Genomic DNA, 14,494 nt, shown 5'->3' with positions numbered 1-14,494 from the left:
TGTTGTGGAAACTGATCCTAATTGACTAATCCACCCTGCTACTGATGTGGTGTAGGGAGGGATGAAATCTGAGCAAAGTGGATTAAATGACTTGGCATAGGCCATGCTCAGCCAATATGATACCTTGCTGGAAAAAAGCTGTAAAGCCCGTGGCATAACTGAGACCTACATATGAACAAAAGTGGTGTCTGTTGGTAGGGGGTTGTTTTGGTTGTAATGTAAGCCTTCCTTATTTACTTATCTTCTGTGAACGTGTTAGTTTAAAGTATTTTTTAAAGCTACATAAATGTCAGATATCATTATAAGCAGGTAACAATGAAAAAGCTATGTTCTCAGTGTCCCCACAACCTACAGGTGATACTGTAACAAATGCTAGGAATTTCCACCTGTCACTGACCTTTTTGTCCTGGCTAATCTGGGATCTTCTCTGGATTTGAACTTGCATTAAGACAGCTCAAGTCTAGCACACTATATTGACATATTTCAACAACCTCAGTGTATAATTTCTACTTGTATGTTGCCAATGAAAGCTAATTGAAACACAGTATTTTAAAGCAAGCAATGATTCCATATGAGATTAGAATTTTTCAGAAATTGTTTCTTTCCTCGGACTAAGTTACACTGTGAAGTATCATAATGTAGACTAAAGCAATGAAGTATTTAGCATTCTCTCTGTCGCTCTGTTTCTTCTTTTATAGCCAAGTTCAGACCTGAAGGATGTGAAAGAATACAAATAAAGGGGATATCCGTTTATCCCCAAGAGATAAAACTAGATGGTTATAATGAAGATGTTACTGCAGTAATTATCTGTACAGAGGACAGTAACTGAGCATGTGGATAGGTCAGATGATCAGGCTAATTAAGTAAATGACATGAAGAGGCTAATGCTATATTTTTATTGTTCATTCTGATGTTGAATGTAGTCATTTTCAGCTGCTTTGTACTTGCCGTTGTTTGTTTGCATTTTTACCACCACATAATAATTTATGGTAGATGGCATGTTGAATATAAATGTTTTAATAAATTTAATCAGTAGATTCCCATGAAGGATCGCACATGCTTAAAAATTCCATGCAGATTACAAGATATTTAAATCTTAAAATCCAAGATAAATTTTAAGACTTGCCATTATAGAAAACATGGCAAGGAGGAAGGGAAAAAAAAAAACTGTTATTTTCACCTGCTCTATAAGGTGATTGTCCTTAAATACACTTAGCATTTCAATTGGAATTTGGAGTAGCTATTTCAAATGAAAGAGAAATCCTACACATTTGAACACTTTTTTTTTTTTTTTTTTTTAAAAAAAAAAAAAAAAAAGAAAATAGAAGAAATACAAGAAGATTGGCTTTTCAACTGCAGGGACAGCATAGAGCATCGCTTAGGATGACATCTGGTGAACTGAAAGCAGATCTGTTTGTTTACAACAAACATACCTGCTTTATTTCTCTCTCTGGTTTTGCTCTTTCCACATCCCCTCTCTGCTGCTTTTGCAGATGGCAGGCAGAAACCTCCAAATACTTTACAGCAGTTGGAAAGCCCCTGAACACATGTCAAGGACTGTATAGCATGCCCTATGACAGCTATATACTGCAAAATACATTCAGTTAGGAGAAAACTGGTTTCAGTGGGATGGCTGTGGATGTGTAGGCAGCCAGCTTCTGTGGACTCTGGGGTGATTTCCCTCACCTGTGAAACACAGCTGTGGTCTGTCTCTCTAAACTGGATGAGGCAGGATTAAAGTATGGGTCTCTGTCTGTACTTGGTAGGTATGCAGCTGTCTTTCTAGGATGCAATTAGGATGCCTCTTCACCTATATGAACCTGCTGAAAGGACCAGGTGTATGTAATTCTAAGAAATATATTCCCATGCAAATTTCTGCACTCTGAACTGTGAACATTACTCCCCTCTTATACCAGTGATTTTATTTTTGTAATGCACTGTTTAAAAGGTACTGCCTATCTTTGTGATCAGAAATGTATATAATGTAACTCAGGGAGGACAGAACTTCAGCATTGATAGTCTTCCCCTTATTTCTTATGGGGACTAAAGCATGCAGTGACAAATGTTTCTATTCTGAGTAATGAGTTCCACACTGATATCAGGAAAGAGTTCTACTTTTGAATCTTCCTAATCTGTTTTTAAAATTCAATTTAAATAATTTTAAAATGAGCCCCTACTGCAAGTGCATGAAGGCTCCATAATATTTTTAGGAAAAATCAATAAAATCTAGCAGTTTTATAAAGCTGAACTTGCTCATGCAATAGTTTATTCTCATATCATGTTAAAATTACAGGGACTATAATCAGACAAAAAACAGCAACTGAAATTGATTTTTCAGAGAAGCATTTTTCCCCTTCTTTTCTGTGAAACTTAAGGTAGGTATGCCACAATACTTTGGTCTGTAAAAAACAGAACTGACGTAAGTATTTGCAGTATGCATGTAAAGCACAGTTTGTTGTACTAGACTGTGTTGTCTTATGATGAATCTCTTCTCCAGGCTGAACAAACACAGCTCTTTCAGCCCTTTTTCATAGGAGATGCACTCCCCCCTCTGATCACATGTTTGGACTATGTGCTCTGTGGAGATCTTAAAGGCATATAAAACATGCCCTTGCACACTTCATACTTGCATGTGAGGTACTCAACTTTTCAAAGCTGAAGTTTACTGCAAACGATGTTTTTCATGAGGAGAGAATGTGAATTCTACCTCGCAGTTTGTAAGCTACTGCTATCAGAAACTTATTCACAGTTTTGTACTGAAATGGAGTCGATGACCTCAAGCAGTCTGGTGACTTGGTTTAATGCACCAGACAGCTGTAGATCTGACGTATGCTATGTGGTGAGGTAAGCCAAGTGAAGCAGGGAGAAGGAAGAGGTCATTGGTTCTTCTGAAGTCAGAAGCTACGTAGATGGGGCAGTCATGTGTTATTGTATGCTCCTGAGAGAATGTAATTCGTGATCCATAAACATGATGTACCTGAGCTCCAGATAATGCAGCTTACTGGATGGATACATGGTCTGTTTCTCTTAGCCTCTTTTTCACTATATGTATTGTCTTATGCCTTTGTAATAGTTTTTATGTCCACAGCTTCACTGCCTGAAAGTGCAGCAACTGAATATAAAGCTGCACTTCTAGATTCTGCCTAGAGTATTATTATAAGAGTATTGCAGACTTTACAGAAGCCTCTCAGTGTCTAAAAGGGAGCTTAACTACAAAGACAGACTCTTTAGCAGGGTCTGTTGTGATAGGATAAGGGGAAATGATTTTAAACTAAAAAATGGGAGATTTAGACTGGACAAAAGGAAGTAGTTTTTTTACAGTATGGATAATGAGGCACTGGAACAAGTTGTATGGAATTGTGGTGGATGCCCTGTCCCTGAAGACATCGAAGATCAGGCTGGACAGGGCTCTGAGCACCCTGATCGAGCTGCAGGTGTCCCTGTTCATTGCTGGGGAGGTAGACAAGGTGGCCTATAGAGATCTTTTCCAGCTCAAACAATTCTGTGTTTCTGTGATTTTCCCTTTATAATTTCATTAAAGTTGCTATGAAGATATGAAAGAAGCATGACAGATTCAATGAATGTGTAATTTTGTTGTTCACATTCTCCTAAAATACAAAAACATTGTTTATAGTAACAAAGCATGGTGGGCCAGGAACTGCCCGCTGATAACATTCCATGAGAAAGCTGGCACTGCTCACCTCTGCAGGAAATAAATTTCATAATCCAAAAAGCACTATATTCTTGTTTTGCCTTTTCCTCAGAGTTTTGTTATCACCACCCAGTTTGAGTGAACCATTATCTTGAAAAATCAGTGCTGTCATACTTTTTGGCACTCTGTGAAGTAAACCACAGAGGTCTGCCTTCTGTGTGACAGTACAGTGTATGGCAGAGCTCTCACTGCTGCTGTGGGGAGAACTCACCAGGATTGTGGGTCTGAGTCCAGGTCTCTTTGGGCAACTGCAATAAGTGTATGAGCACGTTATTGTCTGCAGATCTTTTACTGCTTCTATATCACAGCACTGTTGACATCAGAAGTGGGAATACCATATGGGATTAGATTCTCTGCCCCTTCTGCTTACTGAAGAAAACAAAAAAAAAAAAAAAAAAGGAAAAAAAGATTGGCATATATTCTAGCTGATTCTAGCTGATACAGTGACCTTTCTTATGCCAGTTTCTTCTTTGCTGCTGGTACTGATGTCCTGCTGGAGACGGAAAGGTAGTGTCGAAAAAGCACACAGTGTTCTGACTGTCCTCAGCTCTCTGGTAGCATTTGCCAGCTTCTCAGCTCCTCTTTGCCAGCTCCTGAGCCCACTTTGAACAGCAAAGATGCTAAGGTTGTGACCAGCTTTCTGACTGAACACTAACACACAGAGAACTGAGCTTCTGAGGCCCTTGTATGGCTAATGTGAAACTTCAGTAATATATGTGAAATAGATTCCAGTGCTTGTCTTGGGTATATGGCAGTGTCTCAGTTGTCAGTATACATCTGGCACTAGAATGTATAATACTGATTTAGTTTTATGTCTTTCCTATGGTATTACTTACATGCTCTCTTGCAGTGGGTGCCTATGTGCAGGGACTTGCCGCAGGAATACAGTCAGCTACTACTCCCTAGCACTTTCTCAGCAGTTCTGTCTCTGCTCTCATCCTGCTTCGTTTCTATCGCCAGTGGACAGTCTCCAGTCTAATGCAGTGGCATTGCAGCAGAGGCTCTGCAGTAACTGCTGTCAGTGCAGAATCTTGCACAGATGCGGGCATACTTTCATATTGCACGCTAGTGCTGAACAACTCTGCAACAGCAGAATTCTACAATGTGGCCATTACCAGTACTCAGAAAGAAAAATGCTGTATTAGAATGGACATAGTAATTGCTGATTTAGACATCCCCATCCCCCTTCAGCTTTAACTGAAAATGAAAAAAGACCAATTTATGGATTGATTCTGAATGATGAGATTAAATGCATAGGACAGATTCACTATGAATGTTTCTTTCAGTGGATTTCTTTCAAAGGAAAAGTTTCTGTGAGACATTTTGCCATTGCTCCAGATTATTACTGGAGATCCTGTCCCATGAAAATTTTCCCCTGTGACTTAACAAGCTTCATCAGTGGCACTGCCAATTACTGTCTCCTCTGTATGTCACATTACAGCCTATTCCCCAGGAGTTCTAACCTGTCTCTGGACTCAGGGCTCTTTACAAGTCTATGGGCCCTACTGCTAGCAGCTGTGAGCACCAGCAATGCCAAGCTGTTATATGTATATAAAGAGTACTTAGGAAATGCTTTGTGGGAGGCCAAGACAACCTTCTTGTGTCTCAGTCTTAGTTTTCTCTTTCCTTGTTGTGGCTCCCAAATTCAATTCACTTCCTGATTTTTGAGTAGTATACTTTTTGTTGTCATACTGTGTGTGAAATCATCAGAGTCGAGGGAAATATTAAGAAAGGGTGAATGTACCTAGCTGTGATGATACCCTCCTGGGTGGAACAGATCCATGAAATACTAGTAGAGAGAGAAAGTGATTGCAGTACTATCAGGGGAGTTAGTGTATTATTTCCTGATTAAAGATATCTGTCAAATTGTACAAGGGAAACAGAAGAGAGAATCTCAGATGTGTCTGGCAGATGCTCACCTTAACTACATGACTAACATTTCTGCTAGATACACTCATGCTGACAAGCAGTAGCAGATGCAAATTAATTCTCACAATTTTACCTTGTGGTTGGCAAATGTATTCATCTTTCCAGAGAGAAAGCTAAGCTTCAGTGGCGTAATCAGTGTCTTAGTACAAATGGAACAGAAACAGCAAAGTTTCATGGAGATTCTTGGACATCTCTTTTTTTCACTCTTTTGCCTTTCACATTGTTTTCCTTGCTCCTCACAGCTTCTGTTGTAGTGATGAAGTCACTGTGCTTCTCAGTTTTGCGCAGAGAGGATCCTGTACTGATGAAATCCAGCTGGTGTTGGGGGCTGCTCTTCTGGCTGCTAGGGTTGAGAAATTTGTTAATGAGATGTAAATAGCCTTTATTGCCCTCGTTAGACTTAAATATATGTTAAGTTGGGATCCTGTTTGTGTTTTACCACTGAGATGGGTTGTTTTACATTGTTCTTGTCAAGTCCTATTGACAATCCCTCTTTTGTACAGTATTTTTACAAATTAAAAGAAAAATAGAATGAAGTACAAGGACTATTAAATGCAAGGGAAAGGGTGATAAGCTTTCCATTTGTTTGAAATCTTCTATGTTTAACAAAAATATGGGTTATTTTTTTTTGCTCAATTTTTCCAACAGATGAGTGACATGGCTTATAAGGGAAAACAGACATTTCTGGCTTCTGATGAGCTATGTCAAACCTGCTGAGTTTCCTGAAGCTTTCCAGGACCAATGGTTTTGGATCATTTGGCTTGTAAGCTGGGACTTTCCTCACCTAGCTGGCTATTTCTGAAGAGCATGAGCAAGGTTACGTGTCCTCAGTTGAAATCAGACATTGATTTCCTTTCTGGTCCAAAGTCAGGCACTATGCACTGGCAGTGATATTTTCTATAGCACTGCAGGATTTCTGAGTATAAGCTATTTCTATTTTACTGGAGATAGCTATCTTGGAAAAGGTGCCTCTTTTCTATTTCAATGATATTTGGAAAAAGAGAAGTCTCAAATAGAGCTGATTTACTTGCTCCTCTTAGATGCATTCTTTCTTTTAGTCTGTAGTATAATTTAACTGAAATTACCAGAAAATATTCTCTCTTAGCTTCTTGCTAAAGCTGAGAGTGTGACTTGCCACAAGATGTATCTTTTATTGAGTGCAGAGAACCAGAACTGTTGCCATAAATTTGAATTTCAAGCATCACATTTTCTGTGGTAACAAATTCTGAAGTACAGATTCTGTGTGGGAATCAAACAGGCAGAAATATTAACCTGCAAGTTTCTTTTCACTCAACAGAATGTGAAATGACAGAATTAAAAAAAAAAAATCTTGATTGGAGACTGTGCTTTTTATAAATGTACTTTTTCAAATGTTTTCTCCTGAAAAGCCCACAGCATTGGCAGAACTTCTGCATGTGTACACAGACTTCTTTCCATTGAAATGTATGTTTATCACTACTTTTGCAAGCCAGCTATGTCTTCCTTGTGTTTGCAATGCTAACAAAGCATCACAGCATTTTAGAACCTGTTTGAAAAACCTTCATAAACATGAGGCTACTTCTGCCTCTGTGCTTCCAGAAGACTAAACCTTGCACTGATGGGTTTCTGACTGCTTCTGAATCTCTTAAGCAAGCAGATCCTCAGCTGATGCAAGCTGCTGTAGCTTCCTGTCTGGTGATATCATATCTGTGGAACAACAGCTCTTAATTAAATGCTTAAACAGTTGATTAGGAGGATGGATACAAATGGGCTGACAAAAATATGATTTGAGTTGCAAGTGTTTCAGTTGCTTTTCTCAGGCCCACAGCTCCCACGAGACCACCTTAGATTATGGCCTTGAAATGGGAGCATAGTATCTTCATATCCTAATAATATCATAGTATCTCTGAGCAGATTGCTGTCTTCTGCCGTAAGAGGGACAAACTCTTCAGGTTTCTTTTCTCTTAAATTGAAGGCCATAGTGATAAGGTTTGAGAACAACCCAGAGACATCTGGCAGGGAGGTGATTAGATGTCCACAGGGCTAAAAGAAACCAGCTTGTGGGGATGGCCCCCTGAAAGGTCAGAAGTTTACAGTGAAGACAATGAAGGAAGACAATGAAGCTTTCATGAGGAAGACAAATCTTCATCCCATGACCCACTAGGCACGCACAAGAGGGGAGGGTCTGCATGCTAATGAACTCTCGGGGGTGTAATGAATATGTTTCTGAATTCCGGGAAAACTTCTGATTATGGATTAGTTCAGCCTATATCTGTAGCACACTTTTTCCTGACAGTGTGCACGCTAGGTGGATCTATCCCCCATTGCAGCCAACATTTGCACACTGCTGAATAAACCGTACCTGCTTTGTAATCTTACGTGGGTTACAGAGTTTGATTCCGCATGTCAACAGTGGTTTTCCAAACTAGATTTTGGTCTAGATACTAGAGGCGAAAGTGCTTCCCTGAAATTATGTAAGTAACCCTGCAAGAGTCACCCAACTCCAGGAAGGCTCTATGGCTTGTCTCTCAACCTGTGACTCATTCCTGTTGTCTTTAACAGCACTTTACCCAGAAAGTCAAGAACATTTTTTCTGCACACAACATGGACATTTTGTTTGCCACCTTAGATGTGTGACTTCTGTGTGGATTTGTGATTGACAGAGGGATCAAAAATGGAAAGCATGTTGAGAAAAAGGGGCTGAACTGCCTCTTTGACTACAATCTAGCTGACTACAGAGCTGCACTGTTAAGTGTCATGAATTTCTCAGCTGAATATTAAGAGAAAGAGCAGTTGGTAATGTTTGTAAATGTGAAATGGGATCTTCAGGGAATCACTGGGGATGAAAAGACTTGTCTGCAAAACCTCCCCAGCTATGAAGAGCTCCTAAGTTATGAAAAGTAAAGCTACATCTAAAAGTCGGGAGCTTTAATTACCTTCAGGTACTTTCTATCCTTAAAGATGAACATCATCTATTCAAAATCTGCTTTGAATATTTAAGTACTAGCATATTTGAGACCTGTTATTTTCAGGGACCTAAAAGCCTTGTAGTAGGTAGCAGCTTCTGTCCAGATTTTGCTATTTCAGCTGTAGTAGAATGTCTGTTCACAGAAGGCTTATTCATGGGCTGGTGAGGAAAACTTCAGGCTTTTTTTACTTCCTTTGTTACTATTTGTTGTAGATGCTGTGGGTGAATAATACCTTTTCAGATATTTAATCTACCTGTTATCCATAGTAGAATTGTTTCTAACAGCACTGAGCTTATAATATTTAGTTTTTGTGGTACCTCACTGGTCTCTGTTAAGGGTAAGTAGTTCAGCAGTGCAGACCACAGAGAATCATCTGAATTGAAGAATGGGTAAGTGTAGTCTTTTTTTTTTTTTTTTTGAGCTTTTCATAGTGATAATTGGTGCTATTTTGGGTAATTACTAATCACTAATTAGCAGTGAGCTTACAGAAAACAAACAGAACTGATTTTCTATTTTCTATTGCCATTTTCTATTCAAAATGTAATAATAGTCTACATCAATAAGTGCTTTGTGATGCTGTGCTTGCCACTTTGTAGGAATGAACTATAGTGATGATAAAATTAATCATATCTGGATCTTATTAACGGCCAATAAATGATAGGCTGTAGACTGTTTTTTAACCTATGTTAGCATGGGTTGAAACAAAGAGAAAAAAAAGTGCATTTTTTCCTTAATTTCTGCCTGTATGATTCAGAAGTCACTTTACTGAAGTCAGTAGTTACTTTGTTAAAACAGTTGAAAGAAGATTCAGAAGCTCCTAGGAAAATTTATAAAATTAAATCATGTTCAGTGCAAAGAACTGAAAACGTACAGAGAACAGAAACTAATATGTCTGATGAATTTCATATGGCAACTAGCAACCTAATGAAAGAGCAGTGCATTCACTGGGTCACATGCTTCTAGCTGACCTGTGGAGTTACAGCACTAATATGCATCTGTGACAGAAAAAATGCAATTACTAAATCCGTTTTGACTTGTACTGTGTAGCAGTCATCATTCAAATCCACTACTTCACTCCTACTGACTTTAGAGAGAAACTCTCCTGAATGTCTTCCAGCTTGAATTAGGGAAATGAAAACATCGTTTCATTTTCCAATTCATTTTCCAGATGACTATTTTATACAATTAAAAAAGAAACAAAGGAAAACAGAATATTTGCTAAAAAAATGATGGCAAAGTTCAACATTTTGTTTTTTGGTCTGTCAACTAAGTAGTGTATATGGAATGACAGAATCAGAGAATCAGACAGAACAGCGGTAGTGGGAAGGACCCTCAAAATGTAATCAGGTCTGATCTTTGGTGAGAAAAGGGAGCCCTGTCCAATCGCAGCTTGAAAACCTCCAGTGCTGGGGATTCTACCACCATGCTGGGGAGGTTTTTTCAGTGATTGTTTGTTCTCACCCTAAAAATATTCTAGTATCAACATGAATTTTCTCCCAGTGCAGCTTATTACTCGTTCTCCTCAGTGTGGCTCCTTGCAAATGAATGCCTCCATCCTCTTTCTAGCTTCCCTTGGGTGTATTGGAATACTGTGACAAGGTCCCCCAGGGCCTTTGCGAGGGTGAAAAGACTGTATGCAACTCATATGACCCTCAAATTCTTGCATGGTGTGAATATAGATATTTTTTTTTAATGGATCACTTTTATTTATAAACCTTGATTTTAAAGTCAGAAGGCTTAATTGTGGCTTGAGTCAAAATGTGTCTAAGAGTTCAAGGGTATGGGTACCTATTTGTTTCAGGAATACTGGAGTCAGGGCTCAGCTTTGGCTTTATACATGATTATTTTTCTAGGTATTGCATTTTTATGTACTGAACATTGCAGCTCGGGCTGTTTTTCAACTGTGATTAGGAAGTTTTTTATGCTTTGATTCCTTCCCCAGTTCATTCTGTCAAGTGATTTTGTTTTCCACCGGCACAAATGATCGTGGATGTTTCTGTCTGCTGAATTCAGCTCTGTCACTGTTGATTAGTTGCTTGGTAAGTTCAAGATACAGGCATCCATTTCACAGACAAAAAAAGGTGTGATAGTACAAAGATGTGATAGTAGGTATCTCCTTTGGTACGAGCAAAGGTTTGGGTCTCTGAGACTTACAAAGTAGTCCTTTTTTTTTTTTTTTTTTCTGATTGCCTATGATAAAATGTGATTGAAGTAATTTTTTTTTCAGAAAAATTATGTCTGAACGTTGTACCAACTCATGGCAGAAAAACACTTCCCTAATATTGCTGAATGTTTGTTTTTCTTTCTTTCTTTTAAACTGCAGAAAGTGAGTGAAAAAGTAGGAGGTGCAGAAGGAACCAAGCTAGATGATGACTTCAAAGAAATGGAAAGGGTAAGTCTTAATACAGATATGCACAATCATTATTTCTGTTCATTTTTCCTTTCTCAGGATGGACTTCCAAAGCTTCTATCTCTGAGTAATTTGAATAGTTTTGATTGTCTCAAATTCTGTTCAGTAAGACTGAGTTTTGTGATTCTTGTGTCCCTCTTTATCTTTTGATGGAGGAATACATAATATATGGTACTCTTTATACTGTCAATATTTCATTCAGAGATTGGAGCTGATGCCAGCTACAAATTACCATCAGTTAAATCATTGTAGAGGGACACCGTAAGCAGAGAGAGTCTGTCTGTAAGTATGGTCATTTCAGTGGAAAACGTGCTACTGTAATTCTCAGCTACTTGAGCATCACTTGAGAAGCAAGAGCTGTCTGAGGAAGAAGGTTGACAGTAGCAGTGGGATATTCATTTACAGATTCTGAGATATCCTTAGGCAACCTTGCTGCCATAGCATCTTGGGAGGATAGAACTAACTTCCCCCAGTGGACTCCTCTGGGAAGGTGGCAGTTGTAGCATTGACTTTCTTCATGGGAAGAAGTGACACAGCTCTGTGTAGTGGTGAGAATATGTTAGTTGAAAAATTCAGTTTTTTTTTCTAACTTTGTCTTTGAGAGATGCTATCAAATCTTATAACACTAACTACTTCTATGTGGGTTGGCGAGTGTATATCTAATAGATAACAGATCAAGATAAATAGAATAGAAACAGATAAATATATGTGCATTTGTATGGGAAGACAAGGAAAAAAGTTGTGGATGAAAATCAAAGGTGGAGGGCATATCCTTTGAACATCATAGCAGAGTATTAGAGAAGTGATTTCTCCCCCTTGCCCAGCTTCCTTTTGAAAGTGCTACAACCATAAGCCTTGCCATCAAACCTGGAATTTGTTAAAGAAGATTTGGAAACCAGTGTTATCCTTAGAGCTGGAAATAGGACAGTCAGCAAACAAGGGTGAGTCCCACAGGGTGATTGTGGGAGGTACGCTTTGGCAGCCTTGAAGATGAGAGCACTATGAGTTAAGAACAGCACGGAGTAAATTCATTGGCTACTCCCCAACTCCCCACTGGTCCCAGACCCCTTGCCAGCTTTTCTGTAAGCAATGGACATGCTCCTGCCTGTCCATGGCCTTCTGTTCTCTCGCCCCCGCACTCCTCTGCAGCGTTCTTGCCATTTCTGGGCTCCCCACCAGGCAGTTCAGCTACTTGTTCGCCCAGGGTTGGCAGACCTCTGCTGCTTCTTTGTGAAAAGCATAGAGCAAGACCTGGCAGATGGCAATAGCAATAAAACAAAACAACAAAAGAAAAACAAAAAAACACAGGAAAGAGGTCATTTACAGCTTGCTGCAAACAACTTATCTCAGGTGCTCTTTTTTAAAATAGGAATTCACCATTATAGTAAAGAAGATCACTCTGTAGGACAGAAGCCATCCTGTAAAGAAAAGCAATGTATTTTCTTAAATGCAGAGTAGATTATGGTGAACCCCAGATCTGTCAAAACAGCATTTGATTCTGAGAGAGTGTAGTTGTATATTTCCGTATAAGCAACTATAAGCTGATGTCAGCTACTTAAGAAATCAAGAATTCCTTCTAATTCCTTCTACAGTAGAAGAAAATAATGATATGCAGTTCTATACAGTTGTCCTTAGTTAAGTTCCTAAATATAAAATATTTCTTCATGGAGTGATTCAGTGGAAATAAACTGTCAGTGCCGTCTGGCTGCTAATGTTCTTGAAATTGGACACTGAGGGATACCTTGTCTCTCCTATCCCTGTTTTACCAGAACTCCCTCTGAAAGAGGTGGACAGCTCATTTTCTCTTTAGTGGTTGGTTTTGATTTACATCTATTTGTTTTCCACTAGTTTCCACCTATTAGGGGACCACAGATTAATAATTCTTTAGATAGTTTCAATGATCTTTCAATCAAAAATATTTCTTTATTGTGGACATTTTCCAGGGTAATGAAAAGCATCAGTATAGTTCAGTATAGCACAATGAATTTTGTCAGATTCCTGATAGATCATCTCAAGATATGCTATAGTAATAGTTTCACTTAAAGATTGGTTCTGCTACAAACGAAAATGGTGGGTTTGTATTTTGGTAGTTTTTCAAGCATTATCACCATTCTGGAATGAGGGCTGGATTTGCTTCACCGTTATTCACAGAGACACAAAATTAAAGTGATGAAAACAGTTAAAAAAATTCATAAGAGCAAAAAGAAGAGACAAAAGCATCTTCCTCTTGTCTGAGATCTCTTTCCATGTTTCTTCTTGTTTAACTCTCTGTCCTTTAGAAAGTGGATGTTACCAGCAGGGCCGTTATGGAAATAATGGCGAAGACAATAGAGTATCTTCAGCCCAATCCAGGTAATATAGTTTTTCAATCTCTCTACTTGAAGCACTTTTTGAAAAAATGCTTTTTCTCAGCATTGCATGAGACAGACCCTCTTCCTTACTGGTAGAGCTGAAATTAATGCCAAGTCAGTGAACTTTCTTGGGTTGAAAAGACAAAGGTGAGTATGGGTTTCTGTTTTAGGTTGCCAGGGAATGGAAGCTCGCTTTAGGAGATTTTTGTTTTTGTTATATTATTACTTTAGGTAAGAACACAATACATGCTTAGACATGAAGTGTGTTTATGTGCCAGCCATCAGTATGTCTCCCTGAGATGGGAGGTGGCTGCCTTCACAAAGAAGGCAGAGCAGAGCCTCAGTCAGGACCTGTCCCACGATGTGCAGCGAGGCACCAGCCCTGTTATCTCCCTGGGAATGGGAACAGGACTAGGATGGGGATCAGGATCTGCCAGACTTCTCAGTTCCCAGGAAGAACAATAAAGTTCTGAAGGAGATTCTCTGGTTCCTGCAAGGCACAAGAAGTAACACGCTTCACATGGTTTTCTAGCAATTTCCCATCCTCATTAGAGTTGCTAGAAAAGGGGGGTTGCAAAAGAGCTTTTTGTGGTGAACTGGTAAAAAAGGAGGTGTCTGCAGTCCTAATCAGAGATAGCTCACTTAAGCCTTTGAAATAGAACTAAATAACTGGTTTCTATGGGGAGAAGAAAGAATGGCCTTTTGATTGGGCTGATGGAGAGCTGCATGCTGCTGTCTTGCCAGAGGATTGTCACGTGCAGGATGACTTGGAGCTGCTATAGTCACTAGTAAATAGTAAATCCAAGAACGTATAGACGTGATTAGTCTAGAAATGTAAAGGGTTTGTTTGTGCCTGCTTCACCAACAGAATCAATGCAGTTAAGCAACTGAAAGATTAATCTGAAAACAAAACTAGGCCACATACCTAACATTAGTATTTTGGAGTTTCTTGAAGGAACAGACAGAAATTCAGTCAGTATTTCTTAATAGCTGGAAACAAATTCAAACTACTGTGAGATATTTTATCACCAGTGTGGTAGGTTGAAGAACTGTTGCTGGTATAGCTTACTTTATGGTTTTTATGTGTTAGATTGCAGAGGAAAAGAGTACAGTATGATGATGCTGTCAGTGGGTTGAAAAAAGA

The 14,494-nt window shown here is 39.0% G+C and overlaps 1 protein-coding gene across 1 annotated transcript in view; it reads left to right on the top strand.

Moving 5' to 3' along the window:
• The window catches only part of SH3GL2 (SH3 domain containing GRB2 like 2, endophilin A1), a gene marked incomplete at both ends in the record, with an annotated part of 84,397 nt that overhangs the window by 55,077 nt on the left and 14,826 nt on the right, over positions 1-14,494 (top strand). Inside the window, 2 exons of the mRNA XM_079548566.1 lie at positions 10,913-10,981; positions 13,279-13,351. Of these exons, the coding sequence (XP_079404692.1) occupies positions 10,913-10,981; positions 13,279-13,351 (142 nt within the window). The remainder of the gene's footprint in view (positions 1-10,912; positions 10,982-13,278; positions 13,352-14,494) is intronic.

The sequence above is a fragment of the Tetrao urogallus genome (assembly GCF_951394365.1).
Source record: "Tetrao urogallus genome assembly, chromosome: Z".
In the NCBI taxonomy this organism is placed as follows: Eukaryota; Metazoa; Chordata; class Aves; order Galliformes; family Phasianidae; genus Tetrao; species Tetrao urogallus.
The sequence above is the reverse complement of the archived record's forward strand: the minus strand, read 5'-3'. Positions and strand labels throughout refer to the sequence as shown.